The sequence below is a fragment of the Nelusetta ayraudi genome, unplaced genomic scaffold (assembly GCF_046127955.1).
Source record: "Nelusetta ayraudi isolate G7.1 ecotype Tasmania unplaced genomic scaffold, CSIRO-AGI_Nayr_v1 ptg000042l, whole genome shotgun sequence".
NCBI classification, from domain to species: domain Eukaryota; kingdom Metazoa; phylum Chordata; class Actinopteri; order Tetraodontiformes; family Monacanthidae; genus Nelusetta; species Nelusetta ayraudi.
Genome location: NW_027466092.1, coordinates 19,479,707 through 19,504,761, shown reverse-complemented (window position 1 = coordinate 19,504,761; position 25,055 = coordinate 19,479,707). Strand labels below are relative to the sequence as shown.

Here is a 25,055-nt window from a genome sequence, read left to right as displayed (position 1 = left end):
ATAATCTTTTATCGCAGGAGATGAACCAGAGGATGGTCCTCAGCAGTACATCTTGATGATGGGCTTCCACCAGCCGCAGCTGATCCGAGCACTTGATGCCATCGACGTCCCCGTGGAGAACATCATCATGTTGTGTGAAGACAAACGAGAAACTCTGAAGTCACCCGTGTCAGAGCAGAACCTGGAACAGGAACCGGCTGAGGAGGTCGAAGACAAGAGGCAAAAGGTTGATGAAGGTAAAGAACTTTCAGAACAACACAGAGCATCACTACACACCTGCTGTGGTGACATTGTATCTTTTGATTGTGTTAGAAACGGAACCCCCTGCACTTATGGCTGCCCGTGCACGTAGGTTGGAGGACTTCTGGTTAGGCCTGGAATCAGTGCTGGAAAATAAGTCTCCAGATTCCAGACTCAATGATGTGGTTCAGCTCAGCTACACAGTACCAAGTTTTCGCTCCAGCACCGACATTTCTGATTCCGAGGTCAGCAGCAATGTTGTTATTTTTCACAAACTTTTGTTTGTCTCCACGACTGACTCACTGTCTTTGTCCATACTTCCAGCTGCAGAATGGAACACGCATTTTCGATGGCATTGCCCAACTCATCTACAAGTGTGTACGATGGCGACAGCAACATCAGCTTTACAGAGAGAAGCTAAGACTCATCAACATACCAGTAGTTAATGTGCAAGAGGAGGTAAGCATTGAAAAAAAATTATACATACACACAAAACATAAACAACATATGACACTTCTTTTCTGCCTCATGGCAAAAGTAAGTCCATATAAAATAAAGTTGTAGCCTATATTGAATTGAATAATGTTGTGCCTAAGATGGAAATAATCAAAATAAATGTTAATATATATTAATGTTTTGCAATATACTACCTGAAAATGTTACGATATATTAAATTTTGATATATAATGAATAACTACTTATGGCTAACAATTAAATACATTTAATAAAAACTGAAATATAAATATAAATGCAGTTTTACGCCATTCCAGTGCAAACAATTAGTATTACATTACATTATTTTGTGTAATGAAAATGTTTTGTAAATGTTAACGTTATTTTTTCCTCATGGAAGAGTCAAACCATCATATTTATGAAGGGCCAAAATTGAATAAATAAATACATCATGAAATAATTATTTAAATGTGTCATTAATGAATTACAATTTGAATTAAATACAAAAATGTGTAATTAATTCATTAAAATATCAATTCATTTCATGGAAAAAAAAAAAATATATATATATATATATAATTATTTCACTATTTAATTAATTATTTCATGGTCCTGTGTTGCAGTGCTTCATGAATTTATTTTATCTGTCAAACTCGCCCATCAAAGTCGGTGGGCGGATCCTAACACCTGATTGGCTATCCTGCACATCAAGTAAAGGCAAATCGATTCCGGATAATTGGTCGGAAAGTGCAGAAATAACTCCGAGAATTTCATTAAATTCCTCTGCTTTACACGCTACATGCTCGGGGTCAGCAGGTCCTGATTCCACATAGTCTGCAAGTCCTAAAATATCTCTCACCAACTCCCTCTAACGTTCATGGAGATCCTCCACCAACAAAGCGCCATGTTTACAAAAACTTCAGACCAAAGCGGTGGATTAGACTACATTCGAGTAAGCCCCGCCCACCGATTTTGATGCGCGGGTTTGAAAGATATAAATTCATGAAGCGCTGCAACACAACCATGAAATAATTAAATAGTGAAATAATTATATATATATTTTTACATAAAATGAATTAGTATTTTAATGAATTAATGACACATTTAATAAAACATTTTTGTATTTAATTCAAAATTTAGTTCATTAATGACACATTTAAATAATTATGTAATGACTTATTTATCTATTTATTTATTTATTTATTGCACTTTTAGTCCTCCATACATATTCACGCGTCGGGGCGAAGGGGGAAAAAAAAGAAAAAAGTTGTTAGCAGAGGATGGTTTCGATCCATCGACCTCTGGGTTATGGGCCCAGCACGCTTCCGCTGCGCCACTCTGCTTCACGGGGCATTACGGCACTGATCATGAATATATCACTACACCTACGTTTTTAAGAACTGTATTTGACGTAGCAACACACCGACTGCACTGATCATGAATATATCACTACACCTACGTTTTTAAGAACTGTGTATTTGACGTAGCAACACACCGACTCCTTGAACACCAGCTGTTGATGCGCGACAGCCAATGTATCTCGAAAATAACGTTTTCAGCTTAATAGAGCTAGAAATGTTGCTGAATAACGCAAGAAAAAAAAAAGGAGTATTCGACTCAGATCAAACTTGACTGTTTCCAGGCACAAGTCGAGGCCTCCAGGCGCCCTCCCGTGTCCGCCCGCTCCAAGAAGAAGCCGGTACCGCAGGAACCCACACCGGATGAAGGGAAAACCTCGCCTGCTGATAGTCTGTTTTGGCCTCACCTACGTTTTTACGAGCAACTGGAATCTTTCTGTTTTCGCGGTGAATTTGTCCCCCTACCCCACCAATTCATGTTGTAAAGGCATATTGCTTTTGTCATTTCTCTCAGATGTGGACATGCAACACTACAATAACCTCTTAGATCGGGTTCCTGATGACATTTGCTCCGTTCCTCTCATCCTGCATTGTGTAGTGGAACAGGTGCGTGTGTGAGAGAGACATTATATTTAACTATTTTACATATAGCGACAAATCCCAAGACAATGGAATACGTCAAATGTACCTAGAAACATGCGTGCGTGTGCTCAGGTGGTGCTAACGTTAGCAGCGTCCACCCCCAACACGGGGGCCGAGCCCTCGGAACCCTCTGGCGGTCAGGGTTTGGACCCTCAGCTGCTTGGTGTGATGCTCCAGAACTTCCTGCCTTTGGCTCAGAGTGCGGAGCAGCGAGGTCACCTGATAACAAGTTTATTGAGCGTCGCACGGAGTGAGGATGACGCGAAGGTATGTTCTTTAACCATTTCTACTATTTCGCAAGTAGTGTAGCATTGGTGGTTCAGTGGTAGAATTCTCGCCTGCCACGCGGGAGGCCCGGGTTCGATTCCCGGCCAATGCAACATATCTTTTCTCCCCTCCAGCGTCCTGTAGTTGAGCACAGCATGCTTTAGCACCGGCTAAAACTGTATTTTGACATAATTTGTAACATATAATATATTAAATATTTTACATACATTTGTCGTCTAATGTTGTGAAAACACATTATTCGTCTAAATATCACGGGTGCCACTCCTACGATAGCTATGAGGTTGGCCAGTAGATGGCGCTGTTGTTATGACGGATAAAAAGTCACACTGCAGCGACGAAAACTTCAATATACTGTAAAAAAAAAAAAAAAAAACACTCGTGAATTGTTTTACATCTCTGTGATTTGTATTCATTCACGGTTTCATCTGGGTTTTTTTTGTCAGAATGTCAAGGAGATGTTGGAAGGGGGAGAGGAGAAGTCGGAGCAGCCTGTGATCATCAGACACCATGACAAGAGGTCCCTGTGTCTCAGAAACGTCAAGGTTAAACTTTTTTTTGTAAATTAGTTATGTGTGTACATATATGTGAGTATATATATATTTATACGTGTATACATATTTCTATTGCTACCTTAAGGCCTCCCCTGATTTCAATCCGCTGCAAGTGGAGATGTCCATGATGCATTTATCGCCAGTGTGGCAACTGATCCACTCACCAAGCCAGCAGAGGAGCGGGCCGTCGTGCTGGAATGTGGTCAAGCAGCAGCTGTTTCATCACTGCTCAGACGGTCAGAACCCAGCTCAAAATCTCCCTAATTTTTTTTTAAAGCAACCTTTACTGACTGTCGTCCATCACAGATGTCGTGTCGTGGATGGAGGTGCAGCGTCTGTTTCACCTGAGCGTGTTTGAGAGTTTGCCACTGGCTGAGCGCGACCTGGACAAGCTCTTGGACCAGGACTCTGGTCTGCTGCAATCACCCGACGATGCAGGGCAGGGCAAGTCTCGCACAATCATCCCCTGGGACGACCCGCTGTCCTTTGCTCGAGAGCAGCTGAGGAGGCGGCACGCTGAAGGTTTGCCGTCATATTGGTCAGATTTTATACTGCGGAACTCTGTTAAAACGCAAAAAACAACCTGCTTTGTGTTTACGCTGATTACAGCTCAGACTTTTCTCCCCAGCGACCCCGACTCCACCCAGGTACTCGTTGTGTTTATTTCATATTTGAAGAAATTTGATCCTTAAGCCCTTTCAGCACTGTCACAAGACCTTCTCCTTTCCCTTGCAGAACGCCAACACAGAGAGTTGTCGGCTCAATTTGTCAGACATTCAGCTTTTCCGCCATAGATCTCTGTCTGACTGGCACTACACTGAACACCACAACCCCAACATCTTCCTACAGGTTGGAATGACATCCTTACCTCTGATTCATGTCTATAAGTGAAACAGACGCAATAAAACACGTCTATATTATGTGTAAATAACTTGTAAATAATGCAGCCGTCCTGAAGATGTAAATATTTTGTTTTTCCTTTCTTCCTCTATAGATATTTAATTTAATTTAATTTATTTTTAATTCATATAGTTTTCCTTCTCTTTGCACTCTATTAGTGTTGTAATTATGCAAATTTCCCCAATGTGGGATTAGTAATGGCATTCTATTCTATTCTATTCTAAAGTTCAGCTATTTTAAAAGCTGTGTGGAAATTTATATTTTTGATATCCTCTAGATTCAGCATGTTCATCAATTCCCGGTTAAAAAAAAGAAAAGAAAAAAACAATTCCTGGAGTTGACATTCACATTTGGACAGTTTTACGCTTCCGCTGATGCCCCCTTTTTTTGTGTTTAGATTCTTCACACGGTGTCGGAGGACTACAGCCGCTTGGACACATTCAGAGGGACGCAGAACGATCTTCTCTACATTTTCTGCCACAACCCAATGGGTCCAGATCGGCAGCGCAGGGAATCCTGGGACGCGGCAGTCCACACAGATGTCAGGTTCAGGTAAGAGCTTCAGGCTGTGTCACAGAGCAGTGGTGGTATTTGTTGACTTTGGAAATTAAAGCTTGTTGATGTCTGTGACAGGAAGTACCTGCAGTACGTGGTAGACGACATCGCCGATTGGCTGAGAGAGGAGGAGCTGAAGAGCGAACTTGCGGGGTCGGAGGAGTTGGCTCGAGGTACCCAGGGGGCAAAATGTCACTTTTCACTTGTTAAAGTATTGCTTGTCACGTGACCTCACTGTCAGTAAACTACATTCCAGACAGTTCACGCAGTCTGTGAGCAGCAGACGTGTCAGTTTGATTTAGCCCAGGAAATAACTTCATCGCCATTGATCCAGTTAATGTTTGGGCTTGAAACTGAACCGCATGCTGAAATCCATCACTGTGAGGCAGAGGTGGTGGAGTAGTGATGAAGTATGCTTGTGATACTTTAGATACTTGTGTAAAAGAATACTCTGATTCATAGTGATTCAACTCCTAGTAAGAAAGTACAGGCTCTAAAAAGTGCTTCAGTAAAAAGTACAAATATTTTTGTTATGAATGAAATGATACGTTGGTTAATGATTTTTCTAAATCAAAACATTTTTAACAGCTTTGCTACTCTTAACATTGTAGTTTTTTCTTTTTCAACTGCAGCACAACCAAACTGCAATCAGTAATAGTTATGACATAGTTATGACCAGTGAAACATTCTTGGATGTTTACACTTTTAATAACAACAATATTTTCTACTTTTATTTTTTCTCTGTAATGAATACATACAGTGACTCCAAAGCTGACGTACTTTGAAATAACCTCCCTCTTAAAATTTGATCCAGTTTTACATTTAACTACACATCAGTATAGTTCAGATAGCTTCATAATAAGTGAATTACTTTGAACAGAATTTGTTTCTTTTACATGCTTTCAAATGCAAAAGTAACAAGACGTTTTTCCAATGTTAGGGGTAGAAAGTACAGATATTTGTGTACATATGGAGGGAGTAAAAGCAAAAAGTTGTCAGTAAAAGAAATACTCAAGTACAGTACAGATCCCTGAAAAGTGTTCTTTGGTACAGTAACAAAGTAGTTGTAGTAGTAGTACTAGCAGTGTAAGTAGTACTTTGTTCTCCATCTCTCCTGTGAGGTTTTCCACGGTTAGGACTTTGGTTAAACAAACTGCAAGACTCTTATTTCATGACCTTAAGTCTGAAGGACTTGTGTTACTTACGGTGCAGCAACGTTTTTGTCACTTCCACAATTAACACTTCTCTCAGCCTTGTTTTCAACATGAAGGCTGTGCGCTCCATCTCACAACATGCTGCAGCTCTCACGGATGACTTTCACCGCACCGATGCAATGACTGTATTGTGTCTGGAGCAGAAGAGAAGGCCGCAGCTGCTGTAGAGGAGCAGAAGGAGCAGCAGAAGGAGGAGCAGGAGAACCTGGAGCCGATCATCAGAAAAGACTCCCTTAAAGTGAGTCAAACAGCTTTTCAGCCCCGGTGAAATTTGCTCCTAAATCCAGCGCTGTGTCTGACCCTGCGGCCTTTTGCTGCTGCTCTGTGTGACGCCACAGGCCTGGAAGTTGGCGCAGGAGCAGAATCAAGACGAGCTGAACAAGAAGGGCAAGAAGGGGAAGAAGGAGGAGGAGGTGGCAAAGAGCAAGGAGAAGGAGCCGCCGCAGAAAGAGGAGGAGAAGAAGAAAGTGAAGGCTTCTCCAGTGGAGTCTGTTGCCCCAGTAGCGCCCCCTGTGGAGGAAAGCTCAGCGATGCAGCCGGCGGTGGAATCGCCCGATGTAAAGCCTCCGTCCGACCAGCATGGGCAACCACAAAGCCTGCAGATGATATTAGCTTTTCTCCACTATAACAGACACATCATTATTTCAGATGTCAGCTTCATACCCTGACATATTTCGACGGTAGCTTCCCTCTTCCACAGAAGGTTTGGGTGGTGTTGTGTGATGTGTTTATACCAGCTTGCATAAATCAGATCAGATTCAGTAATCTGATATCTGATCTGATATAAATCTGATATAAACACATCACACAACACCACCCGGGTGGCCTTCTGAGAAAGACGGAAGTAGCAGAGAAGTATGTCAAGGTATGAAGATAACATATAAAATAGTTATGTGTCCGCCATAGAAGGAAAACTAATAATTGTTTATATATGATGAAGACCCAGTGAGTCCCATTCAGTCAGGAAGGCTGCAGACGATGAAGTTTTCTATGGTCGTGTGTGTCCAGAGATTTACCGGTTACAGGACCAACGGCATGTTGATCCGCGTGTCAGGTTGTCTTCAGTCCCTCTACCCTTCGGACGGAGGACTCATCGATGTGGAGGCCGTGAACTACGTTGAAGGTGTGGAGCTGAGTCGAAGCGGCTCCAGCGAGGCTGCCTCTGCCACTGGCTTTCAGTCTCCAGAGTTCCAGCCTGATCCTCGGCTTGTTCCCTCCCAGGTCTGAGCATGATCAAGGTGTCCTTGAAGAAGGACGGGCATTATTTGTGCACGCACGTCAGCCGGGCAACGGTGGAAGCAGTCGGGCCGGAGCAGCTCCAGGAGGCCGAGGGTGGAGGTAACTCAGACGCCGCAGCGTGTCAGAGTGTGCGTGGTGCACCTGCCAACGTGTGAGCGTCTCTCTGTTCCTCTCTGGCCTGCAGGCACGGCCAGACTGAAGCGAGGCTCCTTCACGGCGCTGCTGGACAACGGCGTCCGCCTGTCCCACAGCGTCTACGGCCCGACGGGAGGATGCACTGGTGCGTGGTGACGCACTCGATGGAAGCACGCTTTGTATCGGCTGACAGCGGGACACCCAGAACGAGACCTGACTGACTGCCCTGCACTCTTTGACATTCCAGTCAAGCCCCAGGACGTAGACGGCGATGCCCCGGCGACGTCCAGGCAAGACTCCGGCCAGACGGGCTCTGCTGGTTCGGGATCCCAGGACTCACCGGTATGAACGTTGGCCGTTCTCTGTTCACACCCTGTCTCAGTTCGGTCTCTCGGCGGACCGAAATGAACAGGTGATGTAATATCGAGGAGTGGAACTTCAGCATCTATTGAAGTGAAGTTCCACTGAGAGCCTATCAAGTCACTTTGACTCTGTCCGGTCACTTTGTGATGTCTGTGTGTCACTGCAGAAGAGCCGAGAGCGGCCGGTGTTCCGCAGCCTGAACCTGACGGTGCCCAGTGGGCTGCTGCTGCAGTTTCTGCAGGAGGACACGCCAGGTGGGAGTGGTGACTGAAGACTTAAAGGTCCAGTGTGTAAACTCTGGCTTGATTTATGATTTCTATACAGGTTAAAGCTAAACATACTGCCAATAAATATACATTAATAAAAGTGGAGACTCGCAGCACAATAAAAGTCATCTGGTTTTCCTACCCTTAGAACGGGTTGCATATATATAAGAATACACAACGACCAGTGGTCTTGCTCTTAGTTAGAGGCCATCTTGCGCTGCCATTTTTCAAGGAAGCCCGCCTGACAGTGCACTAAGCAGGAAGAGGAGGGCTTCCTTAACATTTTTACACACTGGACCTTTAAAACGTTTCTGTCCATGGCTTGGTATATTTTTCAGTTTGTTTTAAAATGATGATTATTTAGTTAATATATTACGATATTTGGTTATTATGAGTGACTCATGTCACAAGCAAACACAAACATGTTGACTGATTAAGATTTTAGCTTAGCCTGTTGAAACCAAAAACCATAATATTACATTGACATGCACTATAAAATGCATTTCTTTGTTTCAGATTTAAATAAGCTGACATTGAAATAACTGATTGAAATATGATGGAGCCCTCAGCCATTAGAAGTGCTTTATCTATCAAGCCATGAACGGAAGTGTTTTAGGAAGTGAGTCTAATGTGAATTTGGAAGTTGCATCTTATTCTCATATATTCCAATATACATAGAACCATGGTCTTGCTCCTAGTGAGCTGCCATTACGCCGCCATATTTTAGGGAAGCCTGGCTGACAGGGCACTTCATGTGAAACGCTCTGTCAGGCCGACTTCCTTCAAAATATTCCGCACTGGACCTTTTGAAAGGGCTCTAGTCAAGTCTTCAGTCTGTGCCTCTAGACTGGGGTGTGATGGTGAGGCAGAGCTTCCCGCTCCGAGGGAGGGGCAACGGTGGACTCCTCCTGGATCCCAGCCTCTCGACGGAGCTGTCCCGCACCATCAGCAGCGACGGAGCTGTAGTCAGACACCTGAGGGACGGCTCCATCCAGGTAAACCTGCACGGCCGCTTCTCATCACGCCTAGTGCAAAAAAGAGAAAAGAACGCGATGCTGATGTGCGGAACATGCCGCAGGTCCTGTTTGCGGACGGCTCGGTCAGCTCCAGCCGGGACTGCGGTCCAGTGTGGGTGCCCCAGGATCAGGTGCAGAAGGAAACCCGTGAGTCAACGTCTGAACGCCGCCTTGACTCAAAATGCACATCGCTAGTGCGCAGCATCGTCTCAGCGTGTGCGTGTGCGTGTGCGTGTGCGTGTGCGTGTGCGTGCGTGCGCCTTTGCAGAACAGAGCCCAGGGTCGGCCGAGGACGAGGATGGACGAGGCGTCTGGGTCACCACAACGCCCAGCGGAGCTCGCATTCACACAGTGGGCACCACACACACGCTCATCCCCATCACGCCCCTGCTGATGTACAAGGCCACAGATCCCATCACCCAGGAGGTGAGGTGCAAATACTTTGTTACTGTGATGAAGTACATTCTTCAGGTATCTGTACTCGACTTGAGTACTTCTTTGTCGCATGACTTTTTACTCCATTTGTATCAAATATCTGTTCATTCTACTCCTTACATTGGAAAAATATGCTTGCTGCTTTTGTGTTTAATAGATACAAATTTTGTTTAAGGTAAATAATGTATTACTATCGTAGTTGTAGTTGCTTGAAGTTAAGCTGTTGGAATGTTGTGTAGTTAAATATAATATAAAGGTGCATCAAGTTTTAAGGGGAGATTATTTTACTGTGGGGTCACTGCTCACAGGTCAGACGGTGCTACTGGTTATAGGATCGTTAACGCTGTAGTTGAAAAACTATAAAAACTATAGTACTGAGAGTAGCACAGCTGCTCAAAATGATCCAGATGTTCAGGCAACACCTCTGGTCAGTTCAGTGCAGAGATTATTCTGTCAAAAAAATAATTTTACTTTGTATGTCAGCACATATCAGGACCTGTACTCTCTTACTTTTACCTGAGTAAAGAAGTTCAATCAGTACTTTTACTTTTACCAGAATATATATATATATATTTTTACACAAGTACCCATACTTTTCCTTGCTCACAGTGAACTACTTGAGTGTATTTTGAGAGGATTGTCAATTGTTCAGGTGATGCTAAACCGGGAGGACCGAGTGGTTTCTGTGCAGCAACCCGACGGATCTCTGACCATCGACCACACGGACGGGACCCGGATCACCACGCACGTTCAGGGCACGCTGATGAGCGCGCTCGTGAGCATGCCGCGGCACGCCACCTCGCACATGAGCGGCCGTTCTCTGGGGACAAACGGCGAGGAAGAGCGAGGTGTGGAGAAGGAGCGCGGCGGGCCGGCCAGGGAGAAGGTGCTGATGGTGGAGGAGGAGCGCGGCGGGCCGGCCAGGGAGAAGGTGGTGATGGTGGAGAAGGAGCACGGCGGGCCGGCCAGGGAGAAGGTGGTGATGGTGGAGGAGGAGCGCAGCGGGCCGGCCAGGGAGAAGGTGGTGATGGTGGAGAAGGAGCACGGCGGGCCGGCCAGGGAGAAGGTGCTGATGGTGGAGAAGGAGCGCGGCGGGCCGGCCAGGGAGAAGGTGGTGATGGTGGAGAAGGAGGGCTGCGCCACCGTGGTGCTCTACCCGCAGCGGCAGGTGATGCACGTCTTCTTGGCCGACGGGACGGCGCTCAGCGCCACCAACAGCGGAGTCTACGAGGTGAGGGGTCAGCAGCCGCTCGCTGTGAAGGCGCAGGCACATATAAAATGAAATTTAGCTTGCGCCATATCGAAATGAATTGGTTTGACCTTTTGAATTTTTAGGCTCAGACAGAGAGAGAAAAGGTTTGCTCTCCTTTGCAAATCTGTCCTTAACCCATTACAGGGCACTTGGGGAAACATTTACAATGTAACTTCTAGATTGTCAGGAGTGAATATAAGAAAATCTTTTTTTCCTGAAGAACTTTGTTCAGTTTTAGGCTAAATCAGAGTCAGAGAAGTTTCCACACAAAATTCTTCACCCATGTAATTTTTATGTGTATGTAAAAATGATGAGAGAGTATTCTTAACACATAACACAGAAGACATTTGCCATAATGATCTTCTCATCAGTCAAACAGTGCGCGTTACAGTGTAAAAACAAGGAGCCAAGAAAGGAAGCATCTTAAACCTTCTCATGTAACCAGCAGCAAATCAACACTGTGTTACATTTATCATCATATTATTGAGTGAAATATTATCTCTCTGGAAATAACCCTTTGCCTCATAAAGGGTTAAAGGACATTCAGCTTCTATTTCAGTTTGTCTCTCTGAGCAAAAAGAAACCAGTACAAAATCAGAGACACCTTCTTGGTTCATCGTTGCACAAGATGGAAAGACAAGGTGGGAATAAAACCTCACCTGGTGACAGATGAGAAAGAGCTTTGCCTTCCTCTCCTTCTTCCATCCTGCTCCTTTTGTGTTGAAGGTGTTCCCGTCCAGTGGCGGTGTCCTCAATATCCAGAGCAATGGGAAGTGTGTGTACTCGTCACAGCCTCCTGTAAATCCCCGTGTAGTCGGTGGCGCTGCAGCAAGCCCGCCAGGAGTCTACACCATGAGTCACGCAGAGAAAGTGGCCTGTGATGTCACAGACCCCGACGGGAACCACTTCCAGGTCAGTGGACACGTCTGTTAATTTATTTTTCAGAATTTTGTCTACACATCCGCCCAGCGTTGAGAGGAAGTCCCGGTGAGCGGTCAAGTTAGTTGTCGTAAAACATTCCGCTTTTGTGTGTCTGCATGTGTTGCAGGTGATGGAGGACGGCCAGGTGTCGGTGAAGACCATCGCTTCTCCTGTGAGAACGGTGAAACAAAGTGAGGAAGACGAGTCACAGGAGGAAAGAAAAGACCAGGGACATTTTCCCAGGTAGGCATTTCAGCCTCACAGCACACCGGTGGTGTCTCACCTGGACTTGCCACTTCTTCTTTTTTTTTTTTTTAATCTTTTTAAATTTCTTTTTAAACTTTTGAAACCCTATTATTTTTTTATACTCTTTCTTTATTCCCTGTATGCTCAATCACACACCAACATTTCACCGCCATGTAACGTGACATGTGACAATTACAAATCTTTGAATCTTGTCGTCTAAAGAGGAAATGGGAAGTTGTCGTCAGCCACTCTGAAGCCTTTGCAGTCAGTCGCTCTGACGCTCTCCGTTCGGCTGCAACTCTTCTCTGCTTCCAGACTCTTCTTGCTGTATGCGGATGGCTCAGGGACTGAGTTCCTGAGCTCCAGGACCGTGGAAAATTTCCTCGACCAGGCCTACTCAGACCCGTCTGTGGCCGTTCTAAGGGAGCCGCTGCCAGATGCACAAGGTGCCCGGACCGACGCTTTTCAAATCATGAAATACACCAGTGGGTGTTTTAAGACGCAGAGGGGATAACGCCTGCGCTCCTACATTCGTTCCAGACGAGGTCGCTGTCACCGTCCAAAAACCGAGTCACCAGAGTGCTTGGACTCAGTGGTTGCTGTGGAAACAGAGCCCAAACATCACCCCGCCCAACCTGAGGAACCGCAGCTGGCAAGACTTCCCTGGAACAGAGGTACAGGGGCCCCCTGTGGCGCTGATGCTCCTCTAGCCAGGGCCACGCGCTGAGACACTGACGCCAATCCCTCCGCTGCAGGAGAGGACTCTGGGACCGCCGTTCGGCTCCGACATGGGCCGGGGTCTGACCTTGAAGACGAGGTCGGGGGCTTCTGCACCACAGAGACCGCCTGTCAGGAGCTGCCCGGACCTCCTGGAGATGAGGGAACTGTACCAGCACAGGCAGATGGGCAGGCAGCTGAAAGACCTGGTGGACACCAGACTGAAGGTTAAAACACGTCTGTGATCTGGTTGCTTTTGACATTAGAGCAGGAGCCTGACTCTGTCTCGGCTGGTGGCTGCGAGTGCAGGAGTACCTGGAGAGCGTGATGGAGAGGGAGCGGTGGTCTGAACAGATGAAGGTCAAAGACCCTCGATCTCAGGAGGAGAACCTTCAAGCCAGCAGTCTGCTCAACCTGGTTCTGGTCAGAACACACATCAAAGTTTTCTACCTTGCATATCTTATATTAAATCTTACATCTTATTATAAATCTATTTTTTTAACTTAATTATGTGTGCTATATTTCTATAAGTAAAACATATATATATATTTTGTGTGTATAAAAGACTCTTCAAAAATGTGTTGCGCTTGCTTGATAACAAAAGATGTTGAATCTTGAACCTTGAAACAAACTCTCTCCTTCTCCACACCCCACGTCATCGCTGCAAACTAATGATGTCACGTTCCACAGTCTTTTGCAGAAGATGACAGCGGCGGCCTGGACTTTGACAGGAGGAGTTCAGGTGTGTTCTCCAAGTCTTCAAACAGTGTTTTTTATACTATTTTCCAATGTTTGTTCATCTTAAAGCAAAATAACCTGGAGTGTTTTGTGTCTGTGTATCTGCCGCAGATGTCGTGGAACTAATCAACACGCAAGTTGAAGCGGCCGTTGATGTGCTACTCGGATCATCCTCTTCCAAGAGGTGTCTTATCCATCAACCCTGCATACAAAAACTCCTTATTGGGGTTTCAATCATTGAAGAATGTTATTGTTTAATACTTCGCTAAGGTTTTGCAAACTTGCTTTGCAAACATTATGAAATATAAACTAGAATCGAGAGATATCGGAGGTGAAGGCCGTTTGATGTGGAAATCAATATCACCTGCGTAGCAAGTCATTTGTGCAGAGGAGTGGAAGTCACATGATGGCACACTACTGTGCATTGAAAGGAGGAGATGTGCAAATGTGCCTAAAATTCTCTTCACATCATCATTATGTGTAGTTTCACTGGAGCAAAGAGGTCAAAGTGGAGGGAAAGACTCATCCAACACAGGTAAACATGAAGAGTCACAATCAGGAGCCAGAACAGACGTTTTAGCAGCAGGTCATTCCTGCACATGCTGATCCAATAAGGTACGTCATCTGTGCCTTGTGTAGACAGGAGATGCTTGCGGCAGGGGCTCAGAGGTTGGCGTTGAGCAGCAACAGCGTTGTTCCCTATTTCCACCCAGAAAACTCCCCTTTATTCGGGGTGAGAGTTCTTTTCAAAATCTATAAGATTTCCATGTTTTTTTTAGTCACCGTTGCCGCACTGATAAAGAGTCGCTGATGTTCTTCAGACCCTAATGCAGAAACAAAGCGCAGTTGCGGGGAGTCGGCCGGTGGATCCGCCTGCTGCTACCGAGTCGGACAGCGCTGTGGTTGTTGCAGTAGAGGGTCCCGACCTCAAACAAGCTGTACAAACAGGCAGTGAGATATTCCACTGTTGAAAGAAAGACAAACATCCACTTCAGGTGCACCAACGTGATCGTAATGAATACGTTTGCTTCCTGCAGCTCCAAGGCCCTTAAATCCTACACCTTCTCAATCTGCAAGGTAATTTTTGTTGCCTGTATAAATTGCTTTACTTGAATACGCTTTTGCCTCAAAATGTTTGCATGTCTCTGCATGCCTCAGTCACACAGACAATGACTCACCGGTTGAAGAAAGACCCACCAACCCAACACCTCAAAGTGCAGGTTTGTTTTCCACCTATACTGCTGTAGAAGTTAAAGAAGAGAATCTGTGACTCCACGATCACACCCATGAAATTCATTTTTAATGAAAAAGTTTGTTGTTTTTTTTTACAACAAAATATTGCCAAAGACATGTACAAAAGTATGAAAGAAGCAAGAAATTAAATTAATAATAAATAGTGCATTCTTTTGGGCTATTTTCAGGCGAGAGCCCTCTGGTGGTTGCTCTTGAACAGTGCAAGTCGGTCCAAATGGATTTACCCAGGAGAAATAAAGTCAGACTTCCGTCCTGCATCCTCAGCTCCAAACCCCCCAATGTCCCCAACCAGCAGGTGGAGCTGCACAAACATCACACGACCTCCATTGCATTTATCACATTGTTTTGTTTTCTATATTCTATTGTACATGTGATTATTGTTGCGACCACCAAGCCAGCTTACTCTCAATTGGCCCTCCCTATATACATAAAGATGAAATGAAACGTTGACTGACTGTCCGTGTCCTCTGCTTCCAGTTCTTGTCTGTCGAGGAGCCCGTGAGGAGGAGGTGTCGAACCATCTCCCTGGCCAACCCAGATGCCGTTGTGAGGGGCTTCCAACTGGCGCCACCCAGTGTAGCCTTTGGAACCCTGCAGGAAGGAACCACTGCAACGGTTGTAGTGAGAATGAGGAATGTGGGCGTGGACACCTGCAGGTATAATATCCAACCCACTGCAGATGCCCTCGGTCAGCGTTTCTCAACTGGTGGGTTGCGACCCAAAAGTGGGTCACACAGCTGTTTTCATTAGGTTGCAGCTTTGTGGGCAGTTTTCCTTTAAATATATATACGTATATATATATGTATATACACATATATATATATATATATATATATATATATATATATATATATATATATATATATATATATATATATATATATATATATATATATATATATATATATATACATATATACATATACACATATATGTATTTATATGTATATATACATATATATATATATACATATTATATAGGTGTATATATATACATATAAATACATATACATACATACATATGTATATATATAAATATATATACATATATATATGTATATATATACATATATATACATATATATATATATACATATATATATATATATATATATATATATATATATATACATATATATATATATATATATGAGATATATGTACAAACAATAGACCTGAAAGTGTGCTTGTGTTTTTATTTTTGTGGAATAAATTTGGGTCCTGAGACTCCACCAGTGAGAACCACTGCCCTAGGTCACCTTCCCCACAAACAAAACATGATCCATGCCCATGTGCTGTAACATTTTCACTTCCTGTTAGGTTCCATGTGAAACAGCCGCCTGTCGCTTCAGGTCTACGAGTCCTCTACAACCCAGGGCCTGTATGTCTCATGCCTCAAGTTACAGCTTCAGTGTTTCTTTTTCCACACTCTGACTTGTTCAGGGCCGTGTCATCACTGTCCTCGTTGTTCGCCTGTTCAGGTGCCTGCTGGCCTGCACGCTGACCTGCAGGTTCAGCTTTTCACCTTGAGCGCCACTCAGGTCGGGGAGGAGGAGCCACGCAAGCGTATTGTCCAGGACATCCCCATCCACACAGAGGTGGACATCCTCTACCTGCCTGTCTCGGCTAATATCCTTTAAGCACCATAGAACTGCTGGTAGTTTATTGAGACTTCTACATGTTGTTAAGAGAACAATTGGGATCTATGCGATGCAGCTGAATCATAATATAAATCATGTTTGTCATCATGTGTTGTCTTCCTCTTGTGACATTGCTCCTTAAACAGTTCCAACCAATCCTTCCTCAGTGGTCATATAACGCATGGCTTGGCAAGGACCACAAAGACAACAGGAGAAGCTTCAGGAGCCGTCCGCTTGCCACCAGCACATCAGGGGGCCAGAGGGGAACCAAAGGAAGTCAGAACACTCAGGGCTCATTACAAGAGACGGAGTCAATTTAGTGTTGAAATGTACAGTAGGAGGACAGCATCTCTGTTGAATTCCACATTTTGCACATTTTGTGGTTTTAATATCTGCAGTCTCTGTTTCACCATCCTGCTTTAAGCTAACGACAGGTGGGCTTCAGCATGAGGTTTTGCCTTATTTCCTCTTTCACTTCTGAGAATCCTCTTCGGTTTCTTTAGAAGAAAGCCCCTGCAGTGTTTCGGTTTTGAATTCCACCCACTTGCTAACGGCGGTAACGAAGAAACAGACAGAAGGATTATCATCAGCAAATATAAACATGTTGTTCAGAACCGGGACATTCTATATTTAGCACAAGGTCCCCAATATTTGGTATTCTAAGTGGCTGTTGTGGGGAAACGTGAGAAGAAGTGTGCTGCTGTTCTGAGATGGCGATCACACCTCTCTGCCTGATGCTCTGTAAGTAGCTTAACATGTGATTTTGTTTACCCACCCTGCTTCATGTTAATTGAAAAGCTTTTAAATTGCATTAAACAGTGTAATGTCAGCTTCAGGCTAAATATTCAATTGGAAGCATGTCAATTACAGTAGATACAAAAAAAATATTAAGTTATGGTAATAAAAGAACATGTACATTTAATCTCCCAACAATGAGCATAATTTAAAACAAACATGCATAATGTGTTGTCTGCAAAGGTTGTCAGTGGTCAAGTGGTTTTCAAAGCCTGGGGTGCCGCAACATAATTCTTAAGTCCTGAAATCACCCGACATTACAGTTCGAGGGCAGCTGTAAAAGTTCAAACTGTAATTTGAGATCCATTTGTCATATTTAGACCAATATCATACTTTGGATACCAAAAAAACAAATGAGGATTTGACCCCTTTTCTTTTCAACAAAATCTATAGGATACTCCACTGTTTTAGCATTTTATAGTAGCCAAGTGTCATTATATTAAATTTAGTTGTAAACTTCTAATGAATGTATCAAAAGTGGTTGTGTAAATGCATATAAAACGTTTTTAAAAGGAATGCTTATGTCTGATACCTGCTTTCACTTTTTCTGGACTGCTACTGGGGCCACAGAGATCCATATAAAATGCATAGCTAGCCACATTCCTGTTCATTTTAAACATTCATTCATTAAATATAGATGTGTTCTCAATCATAATTGCTCTATTGTACCCTTGACCTTGAATTTCTGTGTTTCATCTTGAAACCAGACAACATTGACTTCTTCCCCCCCAAAATGATTTCTCTTTATTAAACTGCCACATTATGTACTGTCACTCTCTGCTAACCTCTTCAGCGGCAACTAATATCTGCCAAAGGCATCTAGACAATCGTTTACCCTGGTATCCACCTTAGTTCTTGAATACATCAGATTTTTCTGATGCACCTGAGCACATCATCAGTGATGTTATCTGAGATCATCAGATGTTTTGGGTCTTTCAAACATCAGACATCCTGCTCAGGCGACCAAACCACGGTTGATCAGACCGCGACTTGTGTTCAGGTGGCATCTACTTGTCCCCGTGGTTCTCCTCTCCGGGTCCAGAGCCATCTCAAGGCTTTGTCAGCTGCTTCGGTGATGTTCTTGATGGCTCTGCTACTTGCTGTTCCTGTGATGCCCGGGCTACTTAGGGCTTTGTGAAGTGAGTGCCCCACAAATCCTCTGCTGCCAACTTCAATGGGCATACACCTTGCCTTCCAGACTTCACAGTCCATGGCGTGCTTCCTGCATCCCCAAGTCTGTTCTGCGCTGGTCCACCATGCCCACTAGATCTCTGTGGCGCAGACGCAATTCTGCCTCCAGCACAGCAGTCTGGGCACTCCACTCCCTCCCAGTCTTCACTGCCATCCCTGCCTGGGCCACCTTTGGGTCGCTTGAGTCTCTATACATCAGCACCTCTCTTGTCCGTGTCACCTTGAACTCCTCTTCCAAAGACTTCAGGGGCAGCTGGAGCTTTGTGGTGTTTCCATAGAAGTGCAATGTTGCTGAGGCTTCTGGGCAACACCAACCATCTCTTGAGACAGGTGCTGACTTTCCTCTCCAGGGTCTCCACAATGGAGATGGGTACCTTGTACACATTTAGCGGCCAGTAGTGTCCTTGGCAAGATACTATGAAAGTATCTTGGTGGGGGAGGGATCCACTGCTCTGGGCCAGCTGTCCAGTTCCTGGCAGGTTGCCTAGACAGATGAGGAGTCTTTGAGGCTTCTATCAACGGTCTTTTAGAATTCTTTGGGGGCGAACTGCCCTATTCACCTGGTCCTCCATAGTGCCAATGCAGCAGTTGTCAACTTTATTTTCTACACCTCTGTGCGTGCATGCTTTGGTACTGAGTTGTTCATCAAAGCCCATTTGAAACCGCTTCAGTAATTCTTTCCCAACATAACCGGGTGAGTGTCACCAACGGACCAACAAGTGCAGAAATGTACGTACGGCCATTTGAGACTTGACGTGAAGCACCGCACATTTCCACAGTCAAGTCACCTTATGCACTTCCAAACGTGAACGTCGAAACGGGCGAACAACGGGTTGTTGTGCGTATGTACCTTTTATAATATAAGGCCCCTGGGCTTAGCTGGCTTGAATCCCATCCGAGCCTAACGGATGAGTCTCTCCAGCACTTTTAGGATCCACCTACGTCCTGGCACAGCCTCTGTGGTGACTGTCAGGTCATCCATGAAAGCCCTAATTGGTGGCTGATTGAGTCTGAGGGCTCTGCCACCTTGGCGCCGCCTACTTCACAATCATGTTCATTGCCAGCGCAAACAAAGTGACAGAGATGGTGCAGCCTGTGATTATCCCCACCTCCACCTTGTGTCACTCTGATGTTACTTTTCCCCGCTGTGACTCTCATCCTGAACTGGTCGTAATAATCCAACATCACCTTTGTTTCAAATACTAGCTGCTGTCGTCCACAGCTTGCTTATATCTGCATCAACTAACTAAATGAACAATTGGCAATTAGCAAGTTATTTTGCCCCACCGCTGTTTTCACTTACAAAACCTTCCACACTTGTCAGTGTTTGGTGTAGCCAACGTGTCTGACAATTGCTTCTGACAGGTGTGTGAAAAGTGTTGCCTAAATGTACTGCTTTTGCAAAGATCTATCAAATGACTTTCTTGTTTGATGCACCTTCCAGCTACGCTGAGTATCGTCCCCAACAGAACTCAGTTCTTTTTGTACGACAAGATCTCTCTAAAGTGCACAATGTCAGCTGACTCCAACGGCTGGTCAATGTGGAGAAACGTCTCCGCTACTACGTCTGACACGTTCCGCGTCCAGAGGGTAGCAGCAGGCGTGTCCTACGACATCCCACACGCCTACCCATCAGACAGTGGTGTGTACTGGTGCGAGTCCCCGCAGGGGGAGTGCAGCAACAAAGCACATATCACGGTGACAGGTAACTTCAATGTTGGCACTTTGGTTGTTTGAAAACATGCCTTGACGGTGTTCTGTGCCGCTACAGCTGGCACTGTGATCCTGGAGAGCCCAGTCTGTGCGTCCGAGGGGGACCTGGTGACTCTTCGCTGTCTCCTGAAGAAGGGCAATGACGACAGAGCCACTTCGGATTTCACCGCCACGTTTTTCAAAGATGAAGTCTTCATCGGCTCGACTCACAATGGGAGGATGGACCTCCCGGCTGTCTCTCATTCTGATGAGGGTCTCTACGGATGTAAACACCCAGAGGGAGATTCGCCAAAGAGCTTTCTTGCCGTTACTGGTAATTTGTCTGTCGTCGTCATCAGCAAAACTGATTCAACCTCTTTGTTGCAAGGAAACATTAGGAGGGTGAATACATGACTTTCCCCTGCAATTGCTACTCCAAAAATAGACTGAGAACATGGCAGAAATTCTAGGCTGTGTTGTCACGTAGCTAAATAGAATACGTTGGGCTTTCCAGGGTTGTTTTGGCCAATTCATCAAAAAATAAATAATGCATTAATAAACAGTGGTTCCTTGTTCTGATCAGATGTTCTTCTTCACAGCCTGTGCTCAGGAGACAGGAGTATCTTCCTCGTCCACACACCCTCCTCCTGTGCTTCCCCCTATCATGTCTCTGCCCAGGCTGTTGTGCACCATCTTCCTCCTCACTCTTTACTCTGCCCTCTCCATCATATGCTTGTATGCACACCGGTGCTGCACCAGAGGTAAGAAGAGTTTTACAAGCACAGCAAATTCAGTGCTCCCTTTATCCTCTTACTGCGTCTACTAATATTGTGGCGATTCACCAAGAGAATCACTCGAAGCGCTGTCTTTTGCCTTTGATGCGTCGCATTAAAGTAAGACAAACAAAATACAAAGTAAAATTCCCTGTAAGGTCTTGTCATAGATTTGTTTCCAAATTATTTTTGACAATTGAGAGACAAAAATTCTGTATAATACACACACCCAGACTTTTCTTGTGTGGGTGTGTGTATTGTTTTGTTTTTTCCACCAGGCATGCATTACACTGAAGTGTTAGTTGCTCAAAGCAACAAAGCAATGGCTTTGTCTGTCATACAGGAAGCGGCACAGTGAGGAAGTGTTAATATAAAGGAACAGAACTGAGAAGCATTTTTTCTTTTTTTAAATTGAAGTTACATGTTGAAAAGTGATGCTAATGTTGTTTCCCCAAAGGGTTTTGCTGCAGCTTAAGACCAATGTGAAGAGGGGGGCGTCCTGCTGCAGCGATGAAGAGGAACTGGAAGACCTTGCTGTCCAGTCATTCTATCACTGCTTCCTTCACTTGGGTGCTCGTCACAGCAATGCCAGCTATGTTGGTACGAAGACGGGTTACACCTGGACAAATTGAAGTTTAGCTTGTTGGCAATGCATGACCCAAACAACAGTGAGGACACTTACTGTATATATGATGGTTTTGGGGGTTTACTTTATTTTATGCAATGCAAATAGAAAAATCTCTCTGAGAAGGTGATGAAGTTGGGTTGGCTGTTTAAGAGTGAAATATTTAAGACAGCTGGCCTGGCCTGGAATAGAAGGAAATCTCAGCTTTCCAATCAGGTGGTTTGTCATATTTTATGTTGTTCTGTAATTGATAATGTTGTGTATCTTGTCTGATCTTTTTTTTTTTGACAAATATTGTCTGGTCATTATTTATTTTCGTAAAAAAAAAAAGATTAATTTGAAAAGTGTCTGGCAAGATCATTTTGGTGATTTATTAGTTACCAATAAATGTACCTGCCTTTATTGCAGCCTTGCCGTGTGTGTTACCACACACAGTGTGAGTCACAGCAACCTACGCCATGCTGTGATGCCATTGACTCCCCTTCATGCAATTGAGGCTTCAGTGAGCGCCTCCACATCACAAAAACAATTTCTTTCCACAGGTGGGTAAGACAGTGATGGAGACGGAAAGAATGGTGTTTAGAAAGAAAGAAAAGAAAAAAAAAATCAGATTAGATCAGATCAGATTACAATATTTATTTATTTTCCATGTTTGATTTTTTTCAATTCCGTCACTTAGTTTTCTTGTTTTCAGTTCTGCGCCCTCATTAGTCTCTTTAAGGAGACACTTATATAAATAATAGGCATATGCGGAGCTCATTCAATGTTCTTTATTGGCCAGAGGAGAAGGGACAGTACAGTTCTTCGGAGACCGGGCAGCGCTGTTGTCAGTCAGCTGCTGCTTCCTGGTTTGACAGCAGAGTACAAAGTCCGTTCTGTGTTTGTGTCTGTGCAAAGAGGACAGAGCGCACAACAAACAGCAAGTTCAGGACTCATCAAAATTAAGTTGAGCAGTCTTACACTGCACCCCTGCCGTGAGCTGTTGACAGTTAGTCTGAAGTCAGTGGTGGTGAAAATAAAAACTTAATGACTCAGAAGTTTCTGTTCGGCCGTGGTAACACTGTAGTGGACGGTGCCTCTGGATGAGGTCAACTGTGAGAGTTGTAATAGAGAAGATAAAGAGGTTTCACCAGCTTAGCCGTTGCCTCTTATAGTGCACTCTTACCATTAAACATAGCCTGCATTACATTTTTAATTTAAACATCCCTTAAAATACAAAGTCAAAAATATGTGCACGTTTCAGGAAAGGAAAAACGTTTTAAATAAATTACACTTGTAGCATCATTAGTAGCTGTAAGGCCAAGGTAACTTGAATTAGTCATGTGAGAAATGCAATGTAATATTTATTAAAAACATATTTTTTTGTGTGTAGAAAAGCCACATTCAAGCAAGCTCCTCTGTAAGAATGTTCAGAGGTGTGTTTGTCTACCTCTCGTCCTGTTGGCTGGCTCTACTTCCTGTGTAAAGATGACATCGATGTATGGCAAATCAGGGTCACCTGGGCCTGCAAACACCCCACACCACAACTGTGAGAGATTACCCCACATATAAAGTGTAGAAATGTTTTTTCTACAAAAAAAAGAAAGAAAGAAAAAAGAAATGACAAGAGCTTCTTACAAAAACATCCGATTTATTGACCTGAAACTAGAAATTTAGGAACATTCGGATGTTTCATTTTTGTGTCGCTGAATGAAAAAAATAGTAAAGTTCACTTAAACATTTCATGTTTGCACGCTGCTCTCATGGAGGCTGTTCAGAATTCAGCTTTGTCTCGTGGTTGCTCTGTGGTAAAAGTCTGACAGCAAGCAAACCTTTGTTAGCAGCACGCTAAATGTCATTCGACCAAGTTGCAAACATACCTTGCTGCCTTCTCAAGAAAAACAGCAGCATTAGCACAAGCAGTGCAGCGCCTGCAGACACAACAGGAAGCAGAATGTGGTCGAGATGGACCTCCGATTGTACAGGATGTCCTGCATCAAAACAACAAGAAAACAACCACATGGTGGCCTCAATGTACAGAGAACAGCTAACCCAGTTCCAAGACCTAAAATAACCACATCATGCTCACCACAGGGATTATGGAAATGTTCAGTCTATTATTATGCAAGTTAAACGTGAAGTAACTTGTCTCACTTTATGCTATTTCAGTACAGTGTAGCAAAGAGGTTTAACACCGTGTTAACACTGTGGCACATATCAGACACGACTGTTAACATTAGCAGACATCTGGCAGACATTTTCTAAAAAAATTTAAATCATAGCTCACTGAATACAGTTTTTGTAATTTCTCTCTGAAGAAAGCCCTCCCAAATAAGCACCATGTGGTTGTGAAAGTGATCTCATCTAGGTGGAATGAGGCACTTTAGAAGCGCTTCCTATGAATATCTCTACAACTGTGCCGGCTTTGAGATACAGGATCAGAATATAACAGATTACCATCACGAATAAAAGTGAATTCTAGGGTGGTATTTTGAATGTTTTGAGAGGCCAATCTCACCTCGAACAATCAGCCAGCTCTCTGGTGATCCTCCTTTATCTGAGATGTTACACTTGTAGAGTCCCTCATTGGCTTTAGAGACTCGGTGCAGCGTCAGGTTGGTAGAGGAGCTCCTCCACAACAGCATGCCATCCTTGTAGAAGTCTGTGGTGACGCCTGAGGAGGAAGTGGAAGTGTCCTGTGACCGGCACCTCAGGGTCACACTGTCTCCCTCAGTCACAGGAGCAGCCGGACTCTCCAGGATAACAGGGAGCCCTGGGAGAAGAGACGGCTTAGTGCCACGTAGGCGGGAATATACAGTATACTGCAGCAGTATTTCAATGCTGAACTCACTGGTTACTGTAATGTTTATGCTGTCATTGTGCTTTCCCGCTGCAGACTCACACCAGTAAACGCCAGAGTCTGCCTGGTAAAGGTCACTGATGGAGCAGGAGGCTGCATTTCTGCAACAAGCTTGGTTTGTGTTAGAAGTTGTATTTCTCCTACATTTCCACTCGTATGAGTTTTCCTCTCCTCCACAGCTCAAGAAAAGTGATTCATAAAGGAAAAACTGGGTTTTGCTGGGATGGACCCTCAGCGCACCTAGAGGGGACAGACACACTGTTCCAAAGTAAGTCTTCATATGTTGGTGTCAGGTGGAAATGCATTTAGATGTCTACTTTAAAAAAAAAAAAAAAAAAAATCTTGACGGTAAGAACAACTGGCGCAACGAAGCTTTGGAACTGCAGAGTGTTGTACTCTGCAGTTCCAAAAAAGACATTAAGACACAAAGCTAAAGATCTGCGCGGATTTCTGAAACTGTTTAGGAAAACATAATGAGATGAATGGCAATCCACCAGTTTTTGATATTTTCCCTAACAATTCACAAATGTTCGACGATTAGGTGGCAAAAAATGTGGGGAAAAACTGTAAGAAAAAATTGTAAAATAAAACGGAAAAAATCAACGAACGTTTACAACAAGAATGGGTTCAATACTCACTGACGAGGGCACAAAAAGTTGTCATTGCCATGCGACTCATCTCAAAGGCATCTGAGAGTGATCAAGTGTGTTGTGATGT

The 25,055-nt window shown here is 44.2% G+C and overlaps 3 protein-coding genes and 1 non-coding gene across 9 annotated transcripts in view; 3 read left to right on the top strand and 1 right to left on the bottom strand.

The window, feature by feature from the left end:
- spag17 (sperm associated antigen 17) overlaps positions 1-17,873 on the top strand; it is a 21,238-nt gene extending 3,365 nt beyond the window's left edge. For both annotated transcript variants that reach the window (XM_076035302.1, XM_076035301.1), the window contains exons 6-48: positions 18-236; positions 313-485; positions 565-699; positions 2,336-2,441; positions 2,566-2,657; positions 2,766-2,960; positions 3,425-3,523; positions 3,618-3,768; positions 3,839-4,054; positions 4,142-4,179; positions 4,268-4,381; positions 4,830-4,984; positions 5,066-5,160; positions 6,345-6,439; positions 6,540-6,758; positions 7,210-7,324; positions 7,423-7,539; positions 7,625-7,720; positions 7,823-7,917; positions 8,105-8,192; positions 9,051-9,199; positions 9,283-9,367; positions 9,489-9,646; positions 10,308-10,541; positions 10,767-10,886; positions 11,634-11,819; positions 11,956-12,071; positions 12,390-12,520; positions 12,615-12,748; positions 12,830-13,018; positions 13,101-13,214; positions 13,482-13,533; positions 13,641-13,713; positions 14,014-14,064; positions 14,169-14,262; positions 14,351-14,480; positions 14,567-14,606; positions 14,688-14,749; positions 14,951-15,078; positions 15,261-15,439; positions 16,104-16,164; positions 16,265-16,381; positions 16,570-17,873. In XM_076035302.1, coding sequence (XP_075891417.1) covers positions 18-236; positions 313-485; positions 565-699; positions 2,336-2,441; positions 2,566-2,657; positions 2,766-2,960; positions 3,425-3,523; positions 3,618-3,768; positions 3,839-4,054; positions 4,142-4,179; positions 4,268-4,381; positions 4,830-4,984; positions 5,066-5,160; positions 6,345-6,439; positions 6,540-6,758; positions 7,210-7,324; positions 7,423-7,539; positions 7,625-7,720; positions 7,823-7,917; positions 8,105-8,192; positions 9,051-9,199; positions 9,283-9,367; positions 9,489-9,646; positions 10,308-10,541; positions 10,767-10,886; positions 11,634-11,819; positions 11,956-12,071; positions 12,390-12,520; positions 12,615-12,748; positions 12,830-13,018; positions 13,101-13,214; positions 13,482-13,533; positions 13,641-13,713; positions 14,014-14,064; positions 14,169-14,262; positions 14,351-14,480; positions 14,567-14,606; positions 14,688-14,749; positions 14,951-15,078; positions 15,261-15,439; positions 16,104-16,164; positions 16,265-16,381; positions 16,570-16,743 — 5,390 coding nt within the window. In that variant the 3' untranslated portion in view covers positions 16,744-17,873. The remainder of the gene's footprint in view (positions 1-17; positions 237-312; positions 486-564; positions 700-2,335; positions 2,442-2,565; positions 2,658-2,765; positions 2,961-3,424; positions 3,524-3,617; positions 3,769-3,838; positions 4,055-4,141; positions 4,180-4,267; positions 4,382-4,829; positions 4,985-5,065; positions 5,161-6,344; positions 6,440-6,539; positions 6,759-7,209; positions 7,325-7,422; positions 7,540-7,624; positions 7,721-7,822; positions 7,918-8,104; positions 8,193-9,050; positions 9,200-9,282; positions 9,368-9,488; positions 9,647-10,307; positions 10,542-10,766; positions 10,887-11,633; positions 11,820-11,955; positions 12,072-12,389; positions 12,521-12,614; positions 12,749-12,829; positions 13,019-13,100; positions 13,215-13,481; positions 13,534-13,640; positions 13,714-14,013; positions 14,065-14,168; positions 14,263-14,350; positions 14,481-14,566; positions 14,607-14,687; positions 14,750-14,950; positions 15,079-15,260; positions 15,440-16,103; positions 16,165-16,264; positions 16,382-16,569) is intronic.
- Positions 3,002-3,072, top strand: trnag-gcc (transfer RNA glycine (anticodon GCC)). Its single transcript has one exon. It is a non-coding gene; the product is annotated as a tRNA-Gly (tRNA).
- On the top strand, positions 17,024-21,900 carry LOC142894156 (uncharacterized). Of its 2 annotated transcripts, none has more exons than XM_076035345.1 (5): positions 17,024-17,164; positions 19,854-20,114; positions 20,181-20,435; positions 20,701-20,862; positions 21,345-21,900. In XM_076035345.1, the coding sequence occupies exons 1-5, from the start codon at positions 17,134-17,136 to the stop codon at positions 21,347-21,349; spliced, it is 714 nt and encodes a 237-aa protein (XP_075891460.1). In that variant the 5' UTR covers positions 17,024-17,133; the 3' UTR covers positions 21,350-21,900. The 2 variants fall into 2 exon arrangements, with proteins under 2 accessions (XP_075891460.1, XP_075891459.1); XM_076035344.1 differs by having other exon boundaries at positions 21,332-21,900.
- Positions 21,619-25,055, bottom strand: LOC142894152 (Fc receptor-like protein 5). 4 transcript variants are annotated; one of them, XM_076035337.1, is made up of 6 exons: positions 24,977-25,055; positions 24,330-24,596; positions 23,997-24,251; positions 23,359-23,469; positions 22,929-23,003; positions 21,619-22,386 (listed from the first exon to the last, which is right to left on the bottom strand). In XM_076035337.1, exons 1-6 carry the CDS (start codon positions 25,014-25,016, stop codon positions 22,331-22,333), a joined length of 804 nt encoding a protein of 267 aa, XP_075891452.1. In that variant the 5' UTR covers positions 25,017-25,055; the 3' UTR covers positions 21,619-22,330. The 4 variants fall into 4 exon arrangements, with proteins under 4 accessions (XP_075891452.1, XP_075891453.1, XP_075891454.1 ...); XM_076035338.1 differs by having other exon boundaries at positions 23,359-23,409; XM_076035339.1 differs by lacking the exon at positions 22,929-23,003.